The sequence below is a fragment of the Rhipicephalus sanguineus genome, chromosome 1 (assembly GCF_013339695.2).
Source record: "Rhipicephalus sanguineus isolate Rsan-2018 chromosome 1, BIME_Rsan_1.4, whole genome shotgun sequence".
Classification (NCBI taxonomy): Eukaryota; Metazoa; Arthropoda; class Arachnida; order Ixodida; family Ixodidae; genus Rhipicephalus; species Rhipicephalus sanguineus.
The window spans coordinates 150,410,015-150,436,681 of record NC_051176.1 but is presented as its reverse complement, the minus strand read 5'-3'; the positions used below and the strand labels follow the sequence as shown (position 1 = coordinate 150,436,681).

The window sequence follows — 26,667 nt, the reverse complement described above, 5'->3', positions numbered from 1 at the left end:
ACGACAGACGGGACATAGGTGCCAAGGTGACGGATTGCATAGGTTCTGCGTTTTAGGGAACGGCCTGTATACTTATATTAAGTCGGGTTGGCTTTCCAAAATGCAACTGGAAGCTTGCGCCTATACTTGTATTTGTCCTGTTCTTCGGCCGCATTGCGATAAGCACGAAAATCCTTGAGGCCCGTGTAGTGCGATTTAAGGTCACGTTAAGAACCCCACGTGGTGAAAATTTCCGTAGCCATCTAATACGCCGTCCCTCATAATCATATCATGATTTTGGGACGTTTCAATTATTTTAGGGGCGAAGCACCTTAGGGTCTCGGCGTGTCGGCGTGCATCGTGCGTCGTCGTCTGCTGTCGCGGCGTGCATCGTCGTCGTGCTTCATTTGCTTGAGCGCAAGAGAGGGCGCCACTGCCTCAGCGCTCGCCGTGTGGCGAGAGAGCGAACGGCGCGAGTTGACTATGGAAACGCTCTTTCTGCAATGAACGCTGAGGTACCAGCTCTCAAAAAAACGAGAACGCGCCCTCGCCCGTGAGAGACAACGCCGACGCAGGCAGCGTCTGCTAGCGCGTTTCTTGATTGAAAAAACCGACTGCTCGCGCTGCACAACCGTTCACCGGCCACCTCGTATATATATAGGCACTGGATCTTGACCTGCAATGTAGTGCTAGTGGGAGACTTCTCTTGTGCGTAGTTGAATAAAGATTCGCAGCGTGCACGTTAACTAAAAGCGGACTGCGGGTCTTTGTGTCTAATCTTTCTTCTGTCTCTTATTGCTCATTAGCAGTGATTTTGCTGTGCTGTGGGAAACACCGGCGCACACTGCACGCTTCGCCCCTCCACAGGTTTCACGTTAGTTGAGTTTCGCTCTTGTCCAATTCTTTCTCCAATTTGAGAAGCATAACGAAATTCTTTTTCGGTGGTGAACAAAGTAAATTTTTTATTGCAATAAGCAGACTTGTTGCAATGAGTTTTGATGGTCTTAGAGATGCGTAAAACCTTGAATGATGAGCCTCAGCGAGCTGGTGCGTGTAGGCTTGTATTTCAGAGGTAATGCGAAGGAGTAATTATGCGCACAAGTAGCTGATTTCCGCCAGAAAAAGAAAATTAGCAAATTGCATGCTACTGGTGCAGTCGTGGTTCAGTTGTGCCGTTTGCGCCATTATGGTACGATCTTGTCTCTCTGCTCGTTGAAGTGCAGCTGGCGCCAACTGCGCCAAGGTTCACTATTCCGCCTGTCTAAACGATAGTCGAGCGTTTCTGGTCCAAGATAATGTTAGTCTGGCACAAAAACACGGCTTTTTCATGTTGCCGCTAGATCTGTGCGCCGGTCCCAATATCGCCGGCGGCGGGGCGCCGCTGTTTCCACCTCCGGTGGCGGCGGGTCATCGGCGTGGGGATCAGCAAATCGGCGGCGGCGTGGCGCAGGGGAAGGGGTGGTCAAATTATACAATTGGTGGGGAGAGAAATTTGTGCCTCAAATTTCGAAAAAAATCTGTTTCACCGAAAGGGCGAAGTTGTGAATGCGAAAGCAACATGTCGTGATTGTTATACGAACTAAGGCTAGCTGCTCACTCTTTTTGATTTGATCTCGCGTAGCTATACAAAACCCTGGTGTATTGGAATACGGCCGCTTCCGGGAGAGAAGCGGTTTTCGTGCAGTTTGTCGCATCATTGGTCACAGCATGAAGCGGTGAGATCACAGAGCCTAGAAGGGTATACGAGCCGTTTGCTGATGTCTGGCGAGATAGCGCGCTCGCCAGGCTCGCGACCGCGCCCTTATAGTTCACAGCTGCCGCTCGAGCCACGCAGCCCCCATCCCCCGGCGTACCTTCATACTCCTTCAACGGGCGGCACGTTTCCTTTCTAGTTTCGGAGCAATCAACGGTAGCCCTCGCACGCGGGCTGATGTTATCGCATGCGCCCTCCGTGCGACGGAGGTGGCCAGCTTGTTTCATCTATAATTCAGCCGTGTTTAGGGCTCGCCAGCGCTCGCCAGCATTTACTCGTGGGTAGAACATACGATGCGCGGAGCGATGTCATTGATTTGGACTTTATACGTAGCATGACCGCGACAGTAAAACCTGTCGAGATTGCCTACATAATTGCTATCGCAGTAAAAAAAATATAGAAAAACTGTGGATGCCGGCTCGCCTTTTTTCTGAAGAGCTGCAGTTGACTCCGCTCTAAGGAGTTTCTCCGTTGGAAGAATAAAAAAATCCGGCGCCTTTTCCATTGGTTTCGTTCTCGCCTTCACTGCCCTTCTTACATGCGATACCTCCTCGCCACTTATTTCTTCATAATGCATGCGCGCAATGTCAGCACTAAGCGTTGAGCCTATCGGGGTTTCGCGCTTGTCGGCTACACCCTGTTGTCTCCGCTTGCGCAGTCGAAAACGTACAAAATGGAGCGAAATCAGCTGATTGCGCACGATGGTCATGCGAGACAAGGAAGAACGGGTGGGCGACTGCATGGCAAAGCAGGGTGGAAGACAATTCACAACTGTTATTTCTCGTATACGGAGAAATCGAGCGCTTATTTTCTCACGAGGTCACTTGAGCAGGCTGCTGGCGTCGCGAATAGCGACCAAAAGACGAGAAATACCCGGAGGGAATAGCGCGCTCGTTCTCTTTATCTTCGGAGGTACTTGGGGCCCTTTAAAAAGGCAGGGCGTGCAAACACAGACCCGAAAGAGTCATGACACCACAAACGCCGCTAACAACTGAAAAAATCATACAGCGGCGAAAAAGACGGTGGACACAAATGCTTATCTGCGCATTCCCAGGCAAGATGCGATACCTATAAATCAGGCGTGCATGGCGATCTACGTGAGAAATAACTGTTCGCTCTCTTGACTTCTGTCTTGTGTCCGTGTTTGCACGTCCCGTCATTTCAACATGAATACCTACCAACTAGGTCAGCTATCTGTTATCCTGTTGTTCATTGTCATTTCTTCTATATTTATTGATTTACTCGAGTATAAATGAAAGAAAAAATGTTTACTAACGCATCGGTATATATTATATATTTTATTTATCTATACACAGTGTACTAGGTGCAAGACTCCACGAATATGTTGCCTACAGAGTTGAGTCGTTGAGCTGGAGTTGAGCTGGAGGAAGCCGCAGCGTTGAGGTGAGACAATACTCGTGAGACTTCTGGAGGATAGAAAGATACGGCAGTTAACTTTCGGGAAGCTATTCTCGATATGTCCATCTAAAGGGGATGTCCATAATCTTTTCGGCAGAACGCATACAGTTACACGAAAAACGGCGAGCCGTGACGTCATCGCGCTCTTAACCATGTCGACGCACCAAACCCGCCAGCACATTCCCAGCGTAAGAAGAAAGTGGACGAAATGTACAGCAACGTGAACTTGTCAAGTCCGAATTTGCGCATGAATGTGTCCCACATGTTTGAGAACGATGCACGGAGTGCGTACCGACCTCCGCAGGTGCGTCAGACGGGCGGCCGCACCGAACCTAATTCGATGGCTAACGCCATCAAGGTTCGTTCACAGTCTCATAGATGTGAGCCCAAAAGCAGATCTCTGGGGGCTGCGCCCCCTCACCCTCTTCCTTTTTCCACCGATGCGCATTTTCCCATTATAACTTGCCTAGCCAATATATTGCTACGAAGCGCTACCGAGGATGAAGAGGGAGACGACATGAAGAGGACGACGTTCCCTGATTCCGCGCGGACTTGGCTCCATCTTTTATGCCTGGCTCTGTCCTTTGTATATACCTTGTAAATATAACCTTCTACGCCTTTTTCTCCCCGCAACATTTTAGTGGAGGTGCGGGGTAACAATAACAATATGTGCGCGTTATCTCCGTTACTAACGGCTCGACATGTCTATAGTCTGGAAGCTCAACGCTCCTGATTGGGATCTGGCGATAATACGTAGACGAGCAATCTTTCGTAGATAGACACCGTGCGTATCATAATATAGAGCACGCCGGCCATGCGGCTGCCGTTTTCGGCACCGCACGCTGTAAACGGCGTCTTCACTCAAAAAGGTCTGCATAGGCGGCCACCTATCTCCATCTCAAAACCAGGAACGAATGACGTTTCGACACCTGTCACTCTGATAGAACGTATATGCCATGCTCGCCTTGTCACTAATGTTTCACCGCGATGCACATCTTGTATGTAGCTCTGAAGCCAGCATGTGGCATTAGTTTGAGTAAGGAGCCTCAATGATGGCTGCTCTCTGACTGCCCTTCTTGTCTCCTTGTTTGCGCTGGAGTATTATTTCATGTTTGTACGCTAATAAGAATATCCACTAGGCAGTTGCGGACTTACTGTTGTACTGCTCCAAGTGATCCCATGCACATTTTTGTCTGCTCCAAACCTGCTCCAAAACACCATTGTTTTTTTCAGCTCCGAACCTTATTAGAAACACAGTTCCTAGTGCTCCAAATATGCTAGAAAAGAGCTTTCTTTCTGCTGCGAAAATTGCACCAAATGCTAAGCTGGTTGAACCACCAATGCTGGTGCCTTGGCGGTTCTTACGACGAAGGTGCGGTTACAGTTTAAAAATGAAAAAGACCAAAATATATAGCAATAATATCCAAGGAACATATAGCAATTAGAACAGTGAAATGAACAAAATTACTATGATAACGCGTGTATAAGTGTGTATAGAAGCAAACTTTACGTCTCTGAAACGTCTGAACATTGTTGTTCGGCACTGCCAGCGCATCAGTTAGCGGCCATACTGTAGTACGTACACCGCTGAGATTCGACCTCAATTTTCCCCTTTTTGCAACAGTTCCTTCGCGAGATATTTAGGTGAACTGACTTGAGAGCCAAGATATACGATACAAGTATGTTTCTTGAAAAAATATTAAGATATCAATTAGCTTACAATTGTCCTCTATAGTTGTGCGATGCAGCGACCTCTTGGAACTCTGTTGTTTCTCGCACGCGGCGCGTCCAGGAAAAATTGATTATGGCTACACGTATTAAATTTAGCGCAGCTTGCTCTAGGTTGCACAAGGCTGGGCCATAGCAGAGGTGGTGGGCGCTCAGCTGGTCCCAGCTTGGCTAGGCTTTTACCGTCTTACCTATCTCTTTGCTGCCCCTTGCTATGCTATACTATACGATACTATACTATACTATACTATACTATACTATACTATACATAGCTATGCTTGCTCTCATTTTCTTTTTTTTTGCATCTGTTTCTTTCTATCTCTTTCTCTCCCTGTCTATTTTTCCCTTTTCCTTTCTTTCTATGTCTCTCTCTTTCTTTCTCTCTGTGTAGTCGTTCTCTCGCCTTATTTTTTCTCTCTTTCTTCCCTTTCTCTTCTGCTCGCCCTCAATTCTGTCCTCCTCACCCTCACTACCCTTCCCCACCGACTTGCTATACTATACTATACAAGGCTATGCTCTGCTCTGCTAGCATGTTTGCCTGAATTTTCAGACTCCTTCTGACTGGAACAATGTAGGTGTTGTGGACGTTAAGGCAATTCTAATGCGACGCAATATGCTGTACCCAGTTGACAGTAGTTACAGGTAATATTTCCATGCATTAAAGAAAAAAAAGTGCCCGGATAGCCGAGTGGTTAAGACGTTCGCCTTCGGATCGTGGGTACGCGGGTCCGAATTTTCGCCTCGTCAAAAAATGTTTGCCCTCAAGAATTTTTTTTTTCTCTATCTTTATTTCGCTTTCTCTCTTTCTTTCTTCCTTTCTTTCTTTCTCCCTTTCTCTCTCTCTCTCTCTCTGTACTGGTTCTCTCGCCCGTCAGTGGTATTGCATCCCGCGCGGGAGAAATCGGCGCACGCGTTCTGGGAGCGAAGCGGAAGATGAAGACGACGACGAGGAAGAAGAGGACGAAGAGAGCCCGTGCCGGTTCAATTTCTGTTCGCTCTGCACGGACTAATGGTCGGCTTAAACCGCTCCGCTGTTAAAAATCGGAGCTGACTATAGCTACACACAGTTAAAAATGTCCAGAAGGTAATTTTTGCTTCAAAGCCAAATGAAGTGCTCAATCGGAGTCGGCATCGGTCGGCTGTGTGCATTTCCTTCTCTTTCTTTTTTTCTTTTTGCTTCGCAGACAATGCTTGAGCCATGAAGCCGCAAGTCAGAGTTTCTAAGCTTAATTTTCTTCTTTTTAGTGCTGCCAGTGGCTGCGGGGTTAATTGTAATTTATCCGATGCTGCAGAGTAGGCGCTCGCGTAATTGTTGTTTTCCTTTGGGCTCCGCGTATCGATTCTTCTGCAAAGGCCGAGCACAGGTCGGCTTCGTTTATCCGACCGTTTCTGACGTCTAATAAGCTAGCGGTGCAGGTAGCGATGCATTCCCGACACATGCGCTAGCGTAATTGGTAGCCTGATCTTCGTGCCGCTCAGATGGCGCGGACGGGCCAGTGAGAAGCAAGAAATATCCGAGCACCACGTATGGCAGGGAGCGATCACGCGAAGCGGCATGTGCTCTCGCCACGCAGTATCTGTGGTCCCGGTAGCGCATTGGCTGGCACATATTGCGTTCGCGTTGTGGGGGTTCTTTTCCTACCACCGATACAAGAGAGACATCAGGAAGCAAGCTGAAAAAAAAAAGTCGAGAGAAAAATCAAAAGTAAGAAAGCAGCTGAACTTAATCTGCTCGCCAAAGTGGATGAGATGCTTCGACGCACCTATGTAATCCGAGGGACTGACCGGTCAGCGAAATCGGGAAAAGCCGAAAGCATGGGCTGTACCTGCCATGGAAAAAAATTGGCGTTGGAGCAGGGCTCAGGAGCTACCATCATAGTAACGTATGTGCGTAAACGGAAGGAGAGAATTCAGGAAGGTAGCGGCTATTTGCAGGCGTAAGCGGAGGACAAGCTAGGGGACACGAAAGAGAAAGCCAAGAGAACTAAGGAACACAAAAAATGGAGCGTAACTAGATGCGTTTCCGGGCTTCTGTGTACGTGATGTTTTTGTTTTTCTTCGTATTCTTAAATGTCGCATTTGAGAACGAAATCGCTAACAGTCTATTGCTTGACGATGGTGACTAAAACGTGCTTCCTTTCTTCTCTTTTCTTGTGTTACAGTTACAGAAAAAGAAGTTCGACAATGGTGAGTAAAATTTCTCTGCACCTTTTGTCGCGGCCGTTCTAGCTTTTTTCCCACTTAAAAAAAGAAAAACAATTGAACACTCGCACTTTGTGCCGCACATACTGTGAACTAGCTTACACCGTAAATGGAGCGTAATTGGCTGTGCTTGCGGGCTCCTTGTGTCTCAAAGTGCAACAATTGAAGCTGAAAGTAAATAACCAAGTTGAAGAAAGTAAGCGAGGCTTCTAAGTATCACAAAATGCTTAATAAGAAAACGAGAACAGATTTACGTGACTACCTCGGGAATTATGATAGAATTTCCAGAGCTCTCAAAGCTTACCAACCAGAAGAAACTCAGTGACATACGCACTTATAACGTTAATGAGATATATGCAGCAATAAAAGAAGGCGGCAGCATCAAGACAGCTAAAAAGAAACTCTGTATGTGAACTGTCTATAGGAAGGACCAAAATGCACGCAATAAAATAAAAGCAGGGCAGTGTTATTAGCAACTAAAATGGCACAGTGAAGGTGGCAGAATACCATTCTAAATCTCGCAGATAAGTCATACAACCTTGAGTGGAATCAAGGTCTGACAGGACATTGAAGATGCATGCATAACTACCACTGAGGCGAGAAAGACCATACGAGACATGTCCCGCGGCTAAGAAACTAAAAAACGCGGCTAAAAAATTTGATCAAAAATAAAGGAAGATCAAAGATATTTAAGAAACCTGCCACACTCTAGACAGAATGGGGCTTCAAACGCACCATTGAGCTGAGAAAGCGCTAAGAAAGGAGACGTGGAAGATATTATAAATTAAAAACCCATCAGCTTACTTTCAGTATTATACAAATTATTTACGAAGGTCATTTCGAATACTTCGAATAGGATAAGAGGAACAGCTGACTTTAAGGGAGTACTGACAAAACATTTTGAAGGTGAGATAATTTGTTAGATTTGTGGAGGCACATAAATCGTCTATAACATATCAGTGGCTAGTATAGAAACATATCTATAATGAATTCTGAAGCGTATACCGCGCGACTGAGCGCAAAACGGAGCACCTCGCGACATCGACATCAACTTGGTTTTAATGGACAGAGCCAACAACCAGCTACGTCATGAGTTTGTGCTGGCTGCCATGCTCCTTGCGTGGGATCTCTTCCATAGTTGTCAACGCGGCGCTCACGTGCAAGCGTTACATATTGTGTGGTCACGTGACCAGGTGTGATTACAAAATAAAACGGGTACCACTTTTTTCGGAGCTGCCTGAAACCGAAACTGCGATGGGTGCTTTAAAAACTTCTCGAAATAATTAACTGTCGTGCACTTGAGCAAAGAAGGTCCCTAGCCGTGATAAGCGGGTCATTAGCTGCTCAGTGGAACAGAAAAACCGAGATGCAAAATTTCCGTGTCAGTACTACTTTACAAACCTAATGAGCGAGCTGGCTTTAGGAGAGAATGCCGTAGAACTGACCACAACCATTTGATCAGTCATGATTGCCAAATCTGCTGAGTACAACAAACACCTTTATATATGGCTTCCATGGATTACGAAAATGCATTCGACTCGGTAGAGATATCAGCAGTTTTTGAGGCACTGCGTCGTCAAGGAGTGCTTTACACATATGCGAATGCCACAGCCAAAATCTACAAGGATTCCACAGCTGCCCTGATTCTTCAAAAGAAAAGTGAAAAAAAAAAAGCGATAACAAATGGGTGGCTCGAGGAGATGCAGTAACTCCAATGTAGATAAGTGCAAGCTCAGAAGAAGTATTTAAATGAGTGGACTGGGAAGAAATAGGAATAAAGAGCAACGGAGAATATTTCAGCAACTTACGGTTTGCAGGTGACATTGTAGTATTTAGCAATGAGGGCGACGAATTTCAAAAGAAATTTTTTGAGGACCTAAACACAAACACAAAGACAATTTTTAGTGGCTCAGCTAGAGAACGAAAGACGAGAGTTTTCGGTCAGCAACCGGACATTAGAATCTATACAAAAGTATGTATATTTAGGTCAGTCACTAATACCATGGTCTCCTCACGCCAAGGAAATGCACAGAAGAAGATGAATAGGCTGGAGCGCACACGGCATACATTCCCAAATTATGACCGGTAATATAGTGCTGCCCGTGAAGCGAAAAGTTTACAACCATTGCATTTTGCCAATACCAACATACGCGGTAGAAACTTGGAGGATCACAAAGAAACTGGAGAAGTTAAGAACTCGTAGCGTGCGATGGAACCAAAAAAATAAAGATAGACATAACATTAGGAGATAGTACGAAAGCAGGGTTGACCAGAGAACAAACGGGGGCAGCCGATATCCTTGTTGACACCGCAATGCGAAGGACAGATAACCGATGTCCAGTTAGAGCATGGCGTGGATACCAGATGTTGGGAACGCAGCAAAGGACCGCAGAGAGTGAGGTGAGGGGATGAGATTAAGAAATTTGCGCGCATAAAAAGGAAGGAGTCACTTTCCACAAGACGGGGCAAATTGGAGATCATTGGTGGATGCATTCGTCCTGCAGTGGACATTAAAATAAAATCATGAATGAAGACTTTTTCTTTTAGGTCGAATGCACTCATTGTTATCTGGCACCGAATTAGGGCTACCTAGCCTGCTCTCCTTTGATTCCGCTTTTCCTAACGGTGTACCCGCATCTCTTAGAAAATCATTAAAAAAATAACTATAGACACATGACAAGCGCCCCGAGGCGCTTTCAAGTTGATTTCGTGGATAAGTTGCCTAAATTGTAATTTTTGCCACGAGCGAAACTTGTTTTGACAATCTTGTTGCGTAAGATAAACGACCAGGTCTGAATACCAAGAGGAAAGGGAAGAGCACGCGGACCTTTCGGCACGTCCTAGAAAGAGTGCGCAAAAATTGAACGGTACAATGCTTGAAACCCACGTAACTTTAAAGGTCATATTTAGGGAAAGAACGAACAGCGTGCCAGTAAGTGCGCGATACTTGGTGCCTATAGATTGCGACACATCAAATTAAAGTTTACAAAGCGGAATATTAAAAATTTGTTAGTTAGTTAGTTAGTTAGTTAGTTAGTTAGTTAGTTAGTTAGTTAGTTAGTTAGTTAGTTAGTTAGTTAGTTAGTTAGTTAGTTAGTTAGTTAGTTAGTTAGTTAGTTAGTTAGTTAGTTAGTTAGTTAGTTAGTTAGTTAGTTAGTTAGTTAGTTAGTTTGTTTGTTTGTTTGTTAAGCGTTGGTTTAGTGGCGCGATTTCAACCGAGGCTTAGCGGAACTAGCCCGAAATGCTACAACAAAAAGTTAATAAAAGGTTGAAGGTTGCGTTGCAATAAATTATTTTCAAACCTGGTGTCATCGGACATCTCAAAATGCTAGTCAGTTGCACAGTTGCGTTTGCTCCTAAAATTGAAATGAGTGCAAAGGCATTTTCGCAGTTAGCGCTGCGCACGCTAAAAACGCAAACACTCGTTCGGAGTGCACGCACGTCGCGCGCATGAGCATAAAAAAGCACAGACCGTTGCGTGCATTTTGCAACGCGTTATTATCATTTTTCCATTCTTCTTTTCGCGCCCTGCGTCGCCCCAAGTGGCCGGTCCTGGCGATAACGACGGCGAGGCAGCGGCCGAGTCACGTTCGGGCCAATGAAGAACGACCAGAAAGAACTCAAAATGGAATGAATCATTAGAAAATATGGTCCCCGTTCTGAGATAATTGCTACCACATGGATGCGTTTAATATATATATATATATAATATGTACTTCACAAATTGCTTTGTATTAAGCGTCAGCATGGCAACGAGCCCTGCTGCAAACACGCGCGCACACACATGCATGCACGCTAAAAAAAAAAAAAAGACGGGGAAACAGAACGCCAGTGTCGTGACTCAAAGAGTGTCGTTATGGAATAAAAGCGGTCGCAACGCCTGGCGTCTTCATTAATCTGCCTCCTTCTGCGGTCCTCTTCAATCGTGTGCACGCAAGAACACGTCCTTACCATAGAGAAAAAGTTTACTATAAGCGAGCAGAGTGAAATTGTTTACGAAAATTGAGCACCCCCCCCCCTGATCCTCTCACTTGATTCGCTCAATGTCGAGCGAGCGCTGACGCCTGCTGTCTTTGACCCCTGCATTTAGAAACTTGCGGCGTCTTTCCCTCCTTGACCGTGTGCGCGCTTTTTAACCCTCCCTGGGATAATCTAGTACACATACACAATTATCGGAGAAAATGAATGAGAGGATGGGGGCGAGGCTAGTTAAAAAAAAAAAAAAAAAAAAAAAAACGCTGCATGCGTTGTATGAAAGATGACGGTTCGGCTACTAACTGCGGTAGGATGTGTTCTTGTCCACCTTTGTTACCCTTTGCTGCTTTCTTTCTGGATTGTAAATAAGCTCTGTGCTTTAATTAGCTCTGTGCTTTGTTTGATGACTCTTTTTTTTTCTTCTATATGAGTTTACTACGCATAGATAATGAGAAATCACTTTGTTTTTACACTTTCCAAACTTGAGTAGGCAAGGCAAGAGGCGTAGCAGCGCCACAACGCTTCTTAACAGGACCCGAATGTGTCACGTATATAAATATGTGCACGTCAAACCACAAGACCGGTACAGCACGTGAAGGAAGGAAGAGGAGAGAGAGGAAAGGCAGGAATGTTAACCGGTCTAGCAAAATTGTTATGCTGTCCTACACTGGGGAAAGAGATGGGTGGTTAGGAAGTTAGAGGGAGAGAAAGAGGGAGATGAGGAGCTTTATACGTTGTTCATAGACGTCCTTAATCAAGTTCCACTTTGGTTAACAGACATCATAATAATAATAAAAAAACAAGCTCCCAAGATTTTTTTTTTTTCGTAAAAAGCCGATCACCTAGGCTGCTCAAGGTCAACTGGAAAGTTCGGCGCAAAGTGGGTGAAAGTGGTCGAGGAAGACATTACCTGCAAAAAAAGCACCCCCCGTAAAGCATGATTTCCTGCGTAAATTATGTTTATGCTGACGAGTACACTTAGGGAACGCGAGTCGCGCGCATGATGCTGCTGTGTCTCGTCACCTGTCTGTCATGCTGCGTTTCGTGAAAGCTGTCGTCACGTTGTAACTCAGGTTTCTAGTGGTAGAAGGTTGTGTAGCACGGTGTCCTGTCTTTTAAGAGCGGTGCTCTATAAGCTTTTCGTTGCCGGGTGGTGCGAACAGAAACTATCATCATCACGAATTGGCACGCGCTCTCTTCGTCCTCTTCTTCCTCTCAGTCTTCTCCTTCATCTTCTGCTTTGCTCCCAAAACACGTGCGCCGATTTCTCCGGCGCGGGATGGAATAACTCTGATAGATGAGAGAACGAGTACAGAGAAAGAGTGAGAAAAAAAAAAGAGAATGAAACAGAGAAAGAAAACAAAAACAATGGGAAAGAGAGAAATCCCTAGCAAAAAAAAATTGGCCGCGTATCTGCGTGCTTCGCTGCAAATGTCGTCTAAAGACGATAGAAGTGGCGCTGCGTGAGATGTGGACGCCATCTGGCAATACGTCGGGAAGCATGAGTGCTGTGTTGCGGGCTGGTAGTCCCGGCGCAGCGGCAGGCGAAGACCGGCGGTGACCAACGCGACCGGCGGGGACGCCAGCCAGCCCGAACACGCGGTTTGGCGCGAAGCGCCTAAGCAGAAGAAACGTCTGCACTCAACGAGTACTCTCCACACACTCTTTTACTTACACGTCACCTGGGTAAAACAGGAATGCCAGAGCGGCGCCCCATGGCATTCTTACAGTGCAATACTGAACCGAAACCGAAACACTACAATGAGCTCGTGAAGAGGGCACGAGGGCACGGAGGAAGACAAGTTTCAGCGCAGTCGCATTTTCAGCGCAGCTTAAGAAACTAGGGTCTCTAGAATTACGTATCTATGTATTTTCTATTAAAGGAACACACCATCTAATATTTACCTAGTGACGTTGCGCTTCAGATATGCGTCATGTTTGCTTTTTGATCAACAATGTACACAAGTATGAACCTAGTAAGCCGTTCAAGATGGCGGGCCCTTGGGCAAGTGGTTCAACTTTTGCCGGGTGGCTGAATCGAGTGACGTGCCGACAAACAGAAAGACAGACAGAAAGACAGACCAAAATTTCTGCGTTTAAGTTCCCCAAGAAAGACTATCGTCTTTAAAGGAAACTCTTGGCGAGGCGGGATTCGAGCTCGCGTATCCACGATCAGAAAGCGAGCGCCCTAACCACTCTGCTGTCCGGGCACGCTAGCAGAGCATAGCATAGCCTTCTATAGTGTAGTATAGCAAGGTGGAAGCATAGCTTAGAAAGAAAGAAAAAGAGAGAAATAGGCAGGGAGAAAGACAGCAAGAGAAAGCAAGAGAGAGAAATAAACAAAGAGAGATAGAAAGAGAGAGAAAGAAGGGCAAGAAAGAGAAAGAGCGAGAAAGACAAAGGAATACATAGAGATAGAAAGAAAGAAATGGAAATAAACAGAGACAGAAAAGACACAGAAAGAACAGAGAGATGTGAGAAAAAGATAGAGAGGAAGAAAGAACGAGAAAAATAAGGAGAAACGAAGCAGGCCGCCCAGCTCCGCACTGCCTTCAGGCTTGGCACCTCTAGCGCGAAGCTCCCTTAGTTTTTTAATGACGAGAAAGTAATTCCATCGAAGCGACACCAAACCTGACGTCTTATCACACCATCGTTTCTGCAATAATAACAACACAGTTTTGTCACTGCAGATAGACGTCCGGCAAAGGTGATCGATTAATCGTTTTGTATATTCAAGCATTTCCTGTCGAATATTTTGTGTGGCTAAGGAAAATGGTCGCACGTTCGACTTATTTGTTTTAGTAAAGGCCGCCACAAGTTTAAAGAATCTCTAGTAACTGGCGTAGAGCTCGCAGTATAAAGTGTTCCTAAATAAGGCATAAAAATTAGGAAACTGCAACTACTTGCACGCAATTTCTGGCGTTGCACACCGAGTTCCAAGTTTAACAGTTAAAAAATGCACATTCCCGATTTAGAAGTAGACAACATGGAGCATATTTCTGTCGCCTCCCCCCCCCCCCCCCACACGCGCGCGCGCACACACACAAAAAAAAAAGGGCGGGGGGGGGGGCGTTGCCTTAGGAATAAAACTAACGTCCGGCTTGCGGTAGTTATTTTTTTTAGAGTCGACGTTTTTGTTCCTGCAGTGGGCCTAGTTGCAGTAACGAGATGCCTGAAGTAACGAGAAAACCACTTTTGAAGACGCGCCGTACAACAACAATTTCGTTTGTGTTTTGCGCCAGGGTTTTCGGTTTACACCTCTAAACAAATAGACCTTAGCAGTAATATTGCCACCTTAAAGCGCACAGTGTGAACTAATAATAATAATAACGCACAATCGTCTGAGTAGAGTCGTTGGCTAATTATCACATGCTCACCTGCCGGCTGTTGAATTGGTAGAGGGTGTTGCATTCTGGGCCATAGCAGTTTCCCCAAGAGACGAGTGTCGTTTTGCAACAAGCCCTTTGCCAGACGCACCCGAACTAGGTGACCAATATTTATACGATTATCGTAACTTTTTGTAATTTTACAAGATAGTATAATCGGGAGCGGATAACCCCCTGGCGGTGTTCGTCTAAAGCTATTCTGAAAATGCGATAGTTCTAACAAAAACAAGAAATATAACTTTGAGAGGCTTCGCCGCACGATTCTATTTCTTTCCCTCGCTATTCTTATTTGTCGATCATGTCATTCGTCTGTCTTGCTTATCTTTTGCCTCGCATATCCATCCTACTTTGAAGGAGGCGGGCGAGCTCTCGGGATGGTAGTTTTGCCTTGCCTGACAGTCCATTCGGTGTGCCCAACCAAAGTGCCCGTGACACGTCACGCTTGAGTTTTTCAGCGTTTTATTCTCCCACTCTCATTCTCTCCTTTTCACAGCTTTGCAACGTTTTCTGTGTCCTTCCCTCCTCCGTAAGCTTTGATGGACATTATGGATAGGCTGCGTACCACTAGCGCTGCCTTTCTAACCAGGAAAGGCTTGCCGTCATCGTGAAACTCTACAGCTATCGTGTGAATCGCACATGGTTGAAATGTGTCGGCTCGTTATCTGTACAACTGCTAAAATGTGTGATTGTCTGTTTTGCTGCTTATGGAGGTCGCGGTATTGTAGGAGTTAGGAGAACAGCACAAATGACCGTACAACACAGAGTTTTCTAACGATATTCTAAACTTCAGCATCAACGCCATGTTGCTTCGCAAAGATTTCAACGGCGGGACATCAGTTCCACCGTCGAAATCTTTGTGCTGTCTCGGTTTATAAGGCTGGCCTTATAAATTTGTGCAGTGTTCACTTACAGATGGTAGATAAAAGTAATATTGAAAAGTTAGAAGGAACTATTACGCTTTCTCTAGAAAAAAAAAAAAGATTATGATGTATAAGAAACAGAAAAAGAGGACCGAAATGCGCCGCTATTTGTTTTAACTATTTTGAAGCCTGGAATGCTAAAGAAGTATCGTAACCTATCATTCAGCGTTCCCTGGTGGAATGCCGCAGCTGTAGCATTTGTAAACAGCAAAGCGACGTAGCATATCTTTGTCTTATACAACGTGAACAGTGAACATGACAAGATGGTTGACATACTTTAAATCTTTCTGACCTATGCATTTATTTTTCCATGTTAGGTACAAAGGCTTTCTAAAGGACTGCCCCAATGGATTACTTACAGAACAAGTAAGTCAAATTTAAACTCAGTTTATCTTCTGTTTTGTTGCGTATTGCATGCTGTGCCGTGTTTACTTAAGTAATGTGCGTTGGGGGTCTAGTTAGTGCCACTTTGAAACTGAAATAAAACTGCGCGGGAGACTGAAGACAAGTAGAAGTAGACAGGACGGGCGCTGACTAACAACTGAATTTTTGACCGGACGCTCGTCCTGTCTTCCGTCCCCTGCACAGTTTCATTTCAGTTTCAACGTGTTTACTTGTTTGTTTGTTCGTTTGTTTTGTTTGTTTGTTTGTCTTTAGCTGCACCAAAATCTTCAACATATACCTTTATAGATGATGCTGGCCCAATTGTTGCAATACGAGTGCGCACATTTCCATCCACAAGGTAGATATTGTTTCACCAGTCTTCTGTGTAATTGTTTAAGTCATGCTAATTAACTTTTTTAATTAGTAACACTTGGTGGTTAAAGCGAATGGGGAACTTGGAGACCGTCCTTGGAAAGATCTAGCTGAACGAAGAACTTTTCAATGAACGAGCTCCTCTAAAATATTCTCAAACATTTTACTTTCCATGGCTCTTTGAAGCCGAAACAAACGGAAAATGACCGCGCATGACGTCAACGTCCCCGCACCTCGCGTTTCGTCGTGTTGCAATCATCGCCAATGCCACGTCCCCAGAAGCCGCTGTTTTGTGGCGAGCCCAGTATTTTTTTTTTTAATAGCACAGCTGTTATGGTCGAGGTTTGCCGTGTGTCGTAGATAGAAAATTATCATCATCATGAACCGGCGCGCTCTATTCGTCCTCTTCTTCCTCTTCTGCTTCGCTCCAAGAGCACGGGCGCCGATTTGTCCGGCATGGGATGAGAGAACGAGCGACAGATGATGAGATATGATGAGCGAGAGAACGAGTACAGAGAGAGAGAAAGAAATTGAGAAATAGAGGAGCTAAGGAAGAGACAAAAATACTTGGCGTAAACAATTTCTTGGCGAGGCAAGATTCGAATCCGCGTCCACACGATCCGACGGCCAGCGTCGTAACCACTCGGTTATCCAGGCTCGCTAGCAGAGCACAGCAAAGCCTGATATAGTATGGTATAGCAACGAGCTGTGAAAGGTAATTGGGCGTGAGGAGGACGACGAATTCAGAGAGAGAAAAAGCAAAGCACAAAATGAAAGAGAAAGGGAGAAATAGATAGAAAGGGAAGCAAAAGAAAAAAAATAGAATTCGAGAAAACGACTACAGAAAGAGAGAGACAAAGCCACAGAAAGAAAGAAAAAGAGAAAAGGAGAGAGAAAGAAATGTTAGAAAGAGAGAAAAAAAGATAGAAAGACTGACGAAGAAATATACATGGAGAGAAAGAGATAGAAAGAAAACAGAGGCGGAAAAGATAGAAAAAAAAATAGAGCAACCATAGCCATGTCTAGTATAGTATAGCAACCGGACGCGCGTCCGCTTTGCTACCCTACGCAGTAGTAATGCGCTTAAGTGATAACAAGATAGAAAGGAGACGCCGGGGCGAAAGTTCTAGCAATGCGAGCAGATATCACAACGTACCGCAGCGATCGCGCCTTAAAAAATGCCCCGAGACGATAGCTGGTAACCAGGCGGGAAGGAAATTTTAGCTGGGCGCTGTTTTTCACAGGAGATGGGGTGTCGTCGTTGAATTTGTGAGCAACGTGGGGTTACACGCAGTTAGCGTGTGACTGCTTTTAGGGGCGAAGCTCCTTAAGGCGGCACCCGTTCGTCCCTCGTAGTCGTAGTCGTAGTGCGTAACCAGTCTTACGCTTTGACCTCCAAGGTGGTGCCGGTGGGAGATTTTTCCTGTGCGTTGTTGAACAATAAAAAATTCGCAGCGTGCGCGTTAACTAAAAGCCGAATTCTTCTGTCTCTCATTCCCCATTAGCAGCCATTTGCATGTTCCAGTAGGAAACGTTAGTAGAAGTAGAAGTGTAAGTCTTAGCTAAAAGCCGACTTCTTCTGTCTCTCATTTCCATTAGCAGCCATTGTTTACCTCCGAGGTAGCGCCTGGTGAGATTTCTCCTGTGCGTGATTAAACAATAAAAATTTTGTTCAAAACGCCGTTGATTGATTAAATAAACCAACGAAAGACGCCAGATGTTTTGTAAAAGCAAAACGAAAGGACGCCAGAAGTCTCTAAAGCAAAACGAAAAGACGCCAGCTGCTTAAAGGGACACTAAAGGCAAATAACAATTTATGTCAGAGTGAAAGCCCAATGTATGACAACTTCTAAAACGGCAATATTATCAACAGCAGTGCCCTACTTACCGAGAAATTAAGCTAAATGTATCACATGATGAGCGCCACGAGTGGGACATTTTCGAAGTGATCCCGATGACGTAGGGAAGTCGGCCTACAATAAATCACTAGTAATAGAACTAGCAGCAGTAAAAAAAGAACATTCCGAGCATCAAAAGACGTAATAAAATGCTGTTTGTTCGTTTCCGCTTGATTCATGGAAAACAAAACCTCCGTGGCGTTGCCATGGGGAACGGCGCGCGTGGTTCAAAGGTTCCGTTTTCGCCGAACTGTGCCTCGCCCGTCTCAGTGGTAGTTTCGGGATCGCGTACTGCCGTGCGTGTTTTGCGCGCTCGTGAAAGTCGCTCTAACAGAAAGTTCGACAAAATGCCGCATGCGTGTGATATTGCCGGATGCCCGAATGGTGCACAACGCCAGTGCTGCAGCAAGGAAACCGGTGTGTCTTTTCAGTGGGTGCCGCGGAACGAACCCTTACGCTCGAAGTGGCTTAGTGTCATGCCATTGCGCCAGTGTGCTAAACAGTCTGCGTGTGTGCTCGCTGCACTTTCGTACTGAGGATTACGAGACCAACCGCAACTTGGTGACGGCTTTCAATGTGCCCATCCGAGCAAGTCTTTGCCGCAGCGCCGTTGTTGCTACTGTGGGTCCCGCTACTTCCGCTCGGCTGCTACTAGTGTCGGCGGCCGCGCAGTAAAAGCGGGCAACGTTGGGCACGGCAGCAGTGACGTATGAGAGTCGTATTTTCAGGCGGGAGATTTGAAGCGCGCTAACGCGATGCGGACCACTAAAAACGTGATTTTATTTCAAAATAAGCACTTCCTTGGCACAAAAGCAGCGCTACGAGGTTTCTGGACCGCTATTTCAGCAATCAACGTCGACTTAATATTTGCCTTTAGTGTCCCTTTAACGAAAGACGCCAGATCTTTTCCAATGCAATTGTTTTCTAAACAATGAAAATTCACAGCGTACATGTAAAATTAAAGTGAGCTGCAAGTCGTCATAACTCATCGAACCTTTAGTATAAACGCGCCCGATCTCACGTCGGTGATGATGTACTGGGCAGAATTCACGGAAGATTCACGGTTTACTGATGAACCTCCGCAGCTTCGCCCACTCATCATCATTCACTCCGTGGATATGCTGTGATTTTTTTTCGGCTGGCTTTACGGCTACATCTGAGGCTTTACTGAAGTAGAACGACGAGGAAGAGTGGAAGTGTAACCGTTTGGCTACACGAGATGCTAACCGTGCTTATATTTGTGCTTTTCGCATAAATTTTGCCTAAAGAGTAAGCATTCCTCGACATGCACCCATTTGTTACGAGGTTCACCGGTGTTGCCGATTTGCGTGCCGCCTTCTTTATTACATTCGATTCTCTTGGCGGTGGTCATAATAATCCGACGAACCCTTTTATTTTTGCCACTTCCGTAGTTCGCGAGAGTCTGTAATACTTGGAGACAGATAGGAAGCGACTGTTAGGCGAAGTTTGTCCTCAATCGGTTCGATAGCTCTCTCTCTTTATGAAGAAAAATTTCCCCTTCTTTTCTTAACTTGTCGAAATTTCGTAATGTATCGCATGTCTCGTGAAATCCCTTCGAATTTTTTTTAGAACTTAGCGAAGTAAGGATAAGTAAATTACTCGGAACAGCGTTTACCACGAAGATGCTCATTTGAAAAAATTACTTGAGGTAACAATTAGACAAACGCAACATTTGAAACTAATAGCTTTTTTTTTTTACGAAAAAAGCGAGTCAATTGACCCCATTATACGAAGTGCTATTGCCAGATATGTGAATGCTGGACGCTGCGAATATTTTCGCCGTTTTTTCCAGTTTCACACAGAAGCGAAGCTGAATTGCCGAAGAGCGCGTCTGTCTCACTCTTAGCATACCATCACGCATGAGGGTCTATTTACGCTTCACCGCCGCGTGATCCTGCAGCGAGCGTGGTGGCTGCCTAATAGGGACGCCCACTTTATGCTCGGCCTACATTGGTGCGCAAACAGTCGTATCACTCATGCGCGTACGCTTAGGGCATGACGTTTGTGCCCATAGACACACCGATTCTGTTCCTACCTCAGGGAGTCTGGCAGCAGTAATATATACTGCTGGTTAGTCGGTAGATGAGTATCGAAGGGACTTGCAGCTTGTAGCATGCAAGCACGCTATTTAACCGGATTGCTTATCTGCGCTATAAGCCAATGAGAAATGCAACTCAGAACAGGAACATCTAGGCGAAATATGTTGATTTGATGAAACTGTAATTGAAAGAAAAAAATGGCACGAAGATACACCTGCTTATGGATTGCGCATTGCGTTGCACCCGTTATTAACGTTGTATAATAACCTGTTAAAAACTATACTTGACTTTTTTTCACTAATAACGAGCTGGCAAGTTAATAACGGTCGAGTTCAGAAAGCCATTCGCTGCCCACAAGTTCTTCTGTGTGGTCAGCGATAAAGCCTCGTATATATGGGGAGGCTGCTCCGGCTCTTACCGTTGGCTGACGAAGAGGATTCTTAGTTATTTTGGACTCTCATTGCTCGCCTGAAAGTCGGCGCCTATAACAGTTCGGAGTGGAGCACTTCAAAGAAAAGTAACAGTAAACGAGTATCTATCTGTTTCCGACAACCGCACGCACTTCCCCAATTTCGTGCTGACATATGATGAGAACGGAAGCGCAATCGGTACACGAGCAGATTTCGGTACAATCATGAATTATGTAGCATAGTGTAACCTTAGTGTGTCACCAGAGGAAGACGGATTGCCATATGGAGTGCTGGACACGCTCGATTCTTCTGCGCTCAATGATCTGTCTTCATGTTTCCACGCTACCATTAAAGCAGGACAGTCCCGTACCCCCTCGTATAGCTCGGCATTGTAATGACCATTGGTTTAGATTGAGCTACGTAACTTGTCACTTCCCATACCTGTTTATAGGCCGTCAGTCTCAAGCGATCGAATGTGTTGAGCGCGGTTCACTTCATTATGCTCGAGAAAAAAAATCAGAGAACAGAAAACGATGTAGGAGTTCCGTTTCTTTGTAGAAGACATTGATGGTTTAATGTCGGACGAATGGCGATAAGCGATCGAGGCTTTTGGGGAGGCGCAATACCACATTTTTATAAACACCCACCTCGCTCTTCGATTGACCTCCGCGTGTTCAGGGACGCCCCTATTTGCAGTGGTTGGGCCCGCGATTCAGGTACCGTCGTTCAAGTAACTGAAAGAATACTTTTCTTTGGAAGCTAACGCACGCTACGAACTGAGAAGCCAACCCGCCGCGGTGGTCTTGTGGTTATGGTGCTCGATTGCTGGCCCGAAGGTCGCCGGATCGGATCCCGGCCGCGGCAGCTGCATTTCGATGGAGGCGAAATGCTAGGAGCTCGTGTACTTAGATTTAGGTGCACGTTAAAGAAACACAAGTCGTTGAAATTTACGGAGCCCTTCACTATGGCGTAGTAGTGCGGTTACTAACAACTTATTAACGCACGAGTTAGAACTATTCACTTACTAATCAGGTAGCGGATTTCACTAACCTGCATCTTACTACTTTGATTACTAAGAGGTTAGTGACTTTTGTGACAGGTAAACGCTTGCTATTTAGTTGGTGAATATGCCGAGCTTTTTTTCTAAGAGCGCTGCTAAATCAACAAGGTTAAGGTTGCAAGTTAGACAAGTTCGAACAAGTCATTCATAATGCCACAAAACGCGAACACGAGACACAGGACAGGCGATAGAACAAAGACGCAGCGCATTCTATAACTAAAATTTATTCTAAAGGTGCGCACAGATATATATATATATATATTATATATATATATATATATTGCTACGAAGCGCTACCGAAGATGAGGAGGGAGACGACATGAAAGAGGACGACGTTCCATGATTCCGCGCGGACTTGGCTCCATCTTGTATGCTTGGCTCTGTCCTCTGTATATAACTTATAGTATATATATAATAGAAACGAAAAGAACCGAAAAAAGGGGGGGGAAACCTGAGTGTGAAAAAACAAACAAAAACAGTCCGGCATAGGCTGATGCACACTGACTGCTTCGGATGACATTGATTCTCGACACGCACGGTATCCACCGGATTTTTTTTTATGGATACGTTGTTTCTATCGATTCGTTTCTGCAGAAAATTAGCGCAGCTTGCACTAAATCGCGCAAGGGTGGGTCACATCATAAGTGGTGGGCACGTTTCAGCTCCTCTTATTAACCATCTGTACAGAAGGCTTGGGCGCTCATTGCAGTATGACCACATGCAGTATGACCACCCCCGCGCCTACGTGGCGCCAGAAACAAAAGTTCTTTATCGGAAAGGTGCAACGATGGCATGCTTCCGCATGCGTCACCACACCGTGTGATCTCCTCCGCCTATAATTTCCCTCACCCTTTGATCCGTACTACGTGCGAGGACCACAGTGACTTCAACGACAGGCCTACACTCGCAATCCCGCACGTGGATGCCGAGGTGTAACGGTGCTCACAGAGCTTGTCGTTCAGACAGCGTCCCGTCTGGCCCGCGTACTTCCTACCGCACGTTAGAGGGGTCGCGTACACGACACCTTTGACGCATGGCACAAACTTCTGCCTATGGTCTGTGCTGCAGCCTCTTTTCTCGTTTATCCCAGAGGTCGATTTGCACAGGCCAGAAAGCTTGTCAGGGGCTGAGAGAACCACCCGAACTCCAGCACCTTCCTCTATCTTCTTGAGCCTGTGAGAGACGTAATTACCTTGTGCCTTCGATCTGGCTCGGCGATCCTCTTTACGCCTGGGATCCCTCACATCCCTACGCAGACCTTCGGCTACAGACGACAATGCGTCTTGAGTGAAACCTGCTACCTTAAGTCGAGACACTTACTCCAAAAATGCGTGATCCACCTTGTGATGACGCGATTTGCACAGAGCGTTCTGCAAGGCCAAGTGCGCAATCGCCCTCTTCACCAGCTTCGAGTGCCCTGACGAGAAAGGCAGCAATGGAGTGCACTGCGTCTTTGTTCTCTCGCCCGTCCTGTGTCTCGTGTTCGCGCTTTGTACCATTACGAATGAGCAGCTAAATATACTGTCATACGAAACCTCCGTTCATAAAGTGACCGTGTTAACCCTGTAATGTCCACAAACAGTTATGCCTTGAGAAAAACTGTGAGAGAACGCTGACCATTCTTGTAGGGTTCACTTGAAAAAAAAAAAATGAATAAAATTCTATTTGAGACATAACTTAATGAGTTTTAAATACTGGTAATTAATTACATTGATTAAATGTGTAACTCACTGTGACTTTATTATAACATGTTAAATATGCAATAACTGTTTTCCATAAAGATTTGACAGCTTTATTATCTTCTTTGAGGCACTATAATAAATGTAGCGAATATGATACAGCGGGTATCAATTTATTGTAAAATTAAAACTGAATAAAAGAAAGATAAAGGAGTAAAGCGGCAAAAAAAGGGGGTTGTTGGAGTACACGAACTCAACAGTAGGACCGCAGCTATATCTCAGCTTGCCAAAAAACAGGGCAGTTTCAAAGAGGTCCAATCGCAGAAACGGCACGCAGACACCATGCACATAGTGAATACGTAGAAAGGCTTCGGCTTGTTCTCTCAGAATTTTCGCGCCGTAGAATTTGCGCCGCGCGCTCGACGTATTTGAATTTCAGTTTTTCCGACAGTTCAGCGTGAGCATGAATTGAAAGCTTAGGTGCGCACACGGTACGCTTTATAACGCTGCTGTATGCACAAGCAGAACGCTACTCGTCGGACTCACTTGGCTGCCCTGGCTATGCGTATAAACACCTTGAGCATGCGCGCTTGCTTTTCTATCCGCTGTCTTCTCCTAAGAAGCGTCAAACGTTTATACTCTAAGAGTTGTCCTCATAAACTGAATCAGCGCTTCGACAATATCGGTGCCATGTGTGCGACGGAAGCAAACGGAATAGAAGGCCGTATATATATTGTGCCTAGGACGCTCGCCAGCGCTCGCAGCTACACGTCGGTGAGCAACAGCAGGCAGATGCACGACGCTGCAACATGCGTCAGAGAAAAGTGTACCGCAATCCTGGAGACAAAGTTTGGGTATGGACACCCGTTCGCCGCCGCGGCCAGTGTGAAATGTTGTCGTGCCGGTGTACTGGTTCATATAAAGTGACTTGGTATAGGAGCTTGAGCGTGTTGGTAAAACAGTGGAATGGAACACGTGCCATAGAAGCCAGCGACAAAGACGCGCGCGCGCGTTTTTGTGTGTGTGTGTGTGTGTGTGTGTGTGTGTGTGTGTGTGTGTGTGTGTGTGTGTGTGTGTGTGTGTGTGTGTGTGTGTGTGTGTGTGTGTGTGTGTGTGTGTGTGTGTGTGTGTGTGTGTGTGTGTGTGTGTGTGTGTGTGTGTGTGTGTGAGAGAGAAGGGGCACCTTCTTTGTCCCCGTTTTCTACTGCGCTGTGTTCCTTCCAATGTGATGTAAAGGTTTACGCTGCGTCAGTGGCGTGAACAAGGAGGTGGTTCCGGACACTACATCGCAAACAGACTAGACATCACAGACAACCGACGTCTAATATAGTTTATACTGCGCGCATGAAACCTTGCACCGCGCTTTCATAATTTCTTTCTATCGTTTATCTTTTTTTTTTTTGCTTACGTTTTCATTTGTGCTATTCAGGTTGCCTCTTCCTTCATTGACTGTGCCCGCGTGGCCTTTCACTCACTTTGTTTGCACTCACAATGTTTGTACGTTCGTTCGCTTTATGTACGTTTTTCTTTCGTTTTCTTATACTTATTCGGAGCTGCCTCGGTTCTCTAGTGGCTATGGCTATGGTGCTTGACTGCTGACCCGATGGTCGCGGGATCGAATCCCTGCCGCGGCGGCCGCATTTCGATGGAGGCAAAACGCTAGAGGCAAGTGTGCTTAGGTATAGGCGCACGTTAAAGAACTCTAGGTGGTCGAAATTTCCGGAGCCCTCCATTACGGCGTCTGCCATAATCATATCGGGGTTTTGAGACGTAAAGCTCTAGCAATTAGTATTATACCTATTCGGGGGCATGCGAGACATGCAAAGAAGAGAAGTATGCGAAGATAGAGGCATGCAAAAAAAAAAAGAAAAGAAAAGTGCGCGTGCTCCGCTTGAGGGTCAGCTCCAACAACCAGTTTGACAAGTGCCCGCTCTGTGACTAATAAACCTCGCAGGTACCTCTAAAAAATCTGTAACAGTGTACGCGTATATGTATAGTCGGTGCTTGAGCACGGCGTACCCAAGTCATGGTCTTCGTTGACTGCACTGAGTGCACTGGGGTCTGAAGAACGAACTAAATCTGAAAGACACGGACGTGGTTGAGTGCGGAAAGCCGGACAACTACGCAAGAATTCGAAGTCTGTAATCAGCGCCTTCCTATTATGAGTGCGGGAATCGTTAACTAAATCTGCTGAAACCATGGATTGTGGCACGCGCGGTCGTTACCTCAAATAGTAGAAATATTCGGTGAATGCTGAGACAATTCAGGATCTGTTCCTTGCAGGCGCGCTGCGAAATATTGCTGTTATTATCAAGTTTTTATCAGTTATTATCAAGCTTAGCGTTCAACCAAGCTTTATATCATCTGGCGCAGAACGAGACTGTAACGTTCCCCGAGAGTAATGAAATAAGTTCCGATAATTCGCGTAAAGCTATGCGACCTACAACAAAGTGAACTGTATAGTGGTTTCAGCATACTGAAATAGAATGTTATTCAAAGCATGCACTTCTCTGTGTAAATAAACAAAAACGTGTATAAAATCTGCGGCATTTCACTTGATCACTCTATTCCCCAGAAGAAAAATTAAGAGCCTCACTCTCATTATCATCTCGTTACGCACCCTCATTTTTTAACCATAGAGATTGTCACTCAAGGAAAATTAATGAAGAAAATAAAAGAAAAAAAACCTAATCGCTCCAGTGACCTTGTGAACGCTTGAACAAACTACAGATGGCTTCGTGAAGGGCCATGTTGTCCACTTATGCTTTGTCACGTCTTTCCACAAACAGAACGTTCTTACGCTCTTGTGGTGCAACTGAATCTTGTTTGCTGTCGTATATGTCAGGGACACCTTGTTATTTCTTTCTTTAGAACAAAGTATTGTTTTTTTTGTTCATTGTATTCATTTTTTTAAATTAACGTCGACGCTATAATGACATTCACAGACTTGTACCTTACCATCCGTGCTGCATAGAGAGACAACGGGGGCAGTGCCAAGGCAGGAGTGTTTACCAGGTTGCACACGATTCTTCACCATACACCGAAGGAGGGTAAGGTGGGCAGAAGAGAAAAAAAGAGAGAACGAGGGATGTGCGGGCACATGTAATGGCGTTCATCGCGCAGGCATAGTGGCTCTTGCCAAAACTTCATAACAAGTGGAGAGAAAGAAGGAAATCTGGAATGTATACATTTGACAATTGTTACTATGGACGTTTTCGAGAGAGCTCACATTGTAGTGGTGGTAAAATTAACAAAATGCGGAAACTTGAACATTAAAAAAATGCGATATGCTGTGCGCCGTTAGCCGTGGCGAAGGAAACGTCCCGGTGGCTAATTTTATGAGAATAAGCACTTACAGATGTCTTCCTTTTAGTGCAAACTTCGGTTATAAGCTAGGAACGTATCCGTTCGTTCGCCCATTCAGAACATTCATAATTCCCAA

General features: G+C 45.5%; 1 protein-coding gene across 1 annotated transcript in view; it reads left to right on the top strand.

The window, feature by feature from the left end:
* Positions 1-26,667, top strand: part of LOC119400214 (frequenin-1) — a 271,350-nt gene that overhangs the window by 192,102 nt on the left and 52,581 nt on the right. Inside the window, exons 2-3 of the mRNA XM_037667220.2 lie at positions 7,042-7,066; positions 15,680-15,728. Coding sequence (XP_037523148.1) covers positions 7,042-7,066; positions 15,680-15,728 — 74 coding nt within the window. The remainder of the gene's footprint in view (positions 1-7,041; positions 7,067-15,679; positions 15,729-26,667) is intronic.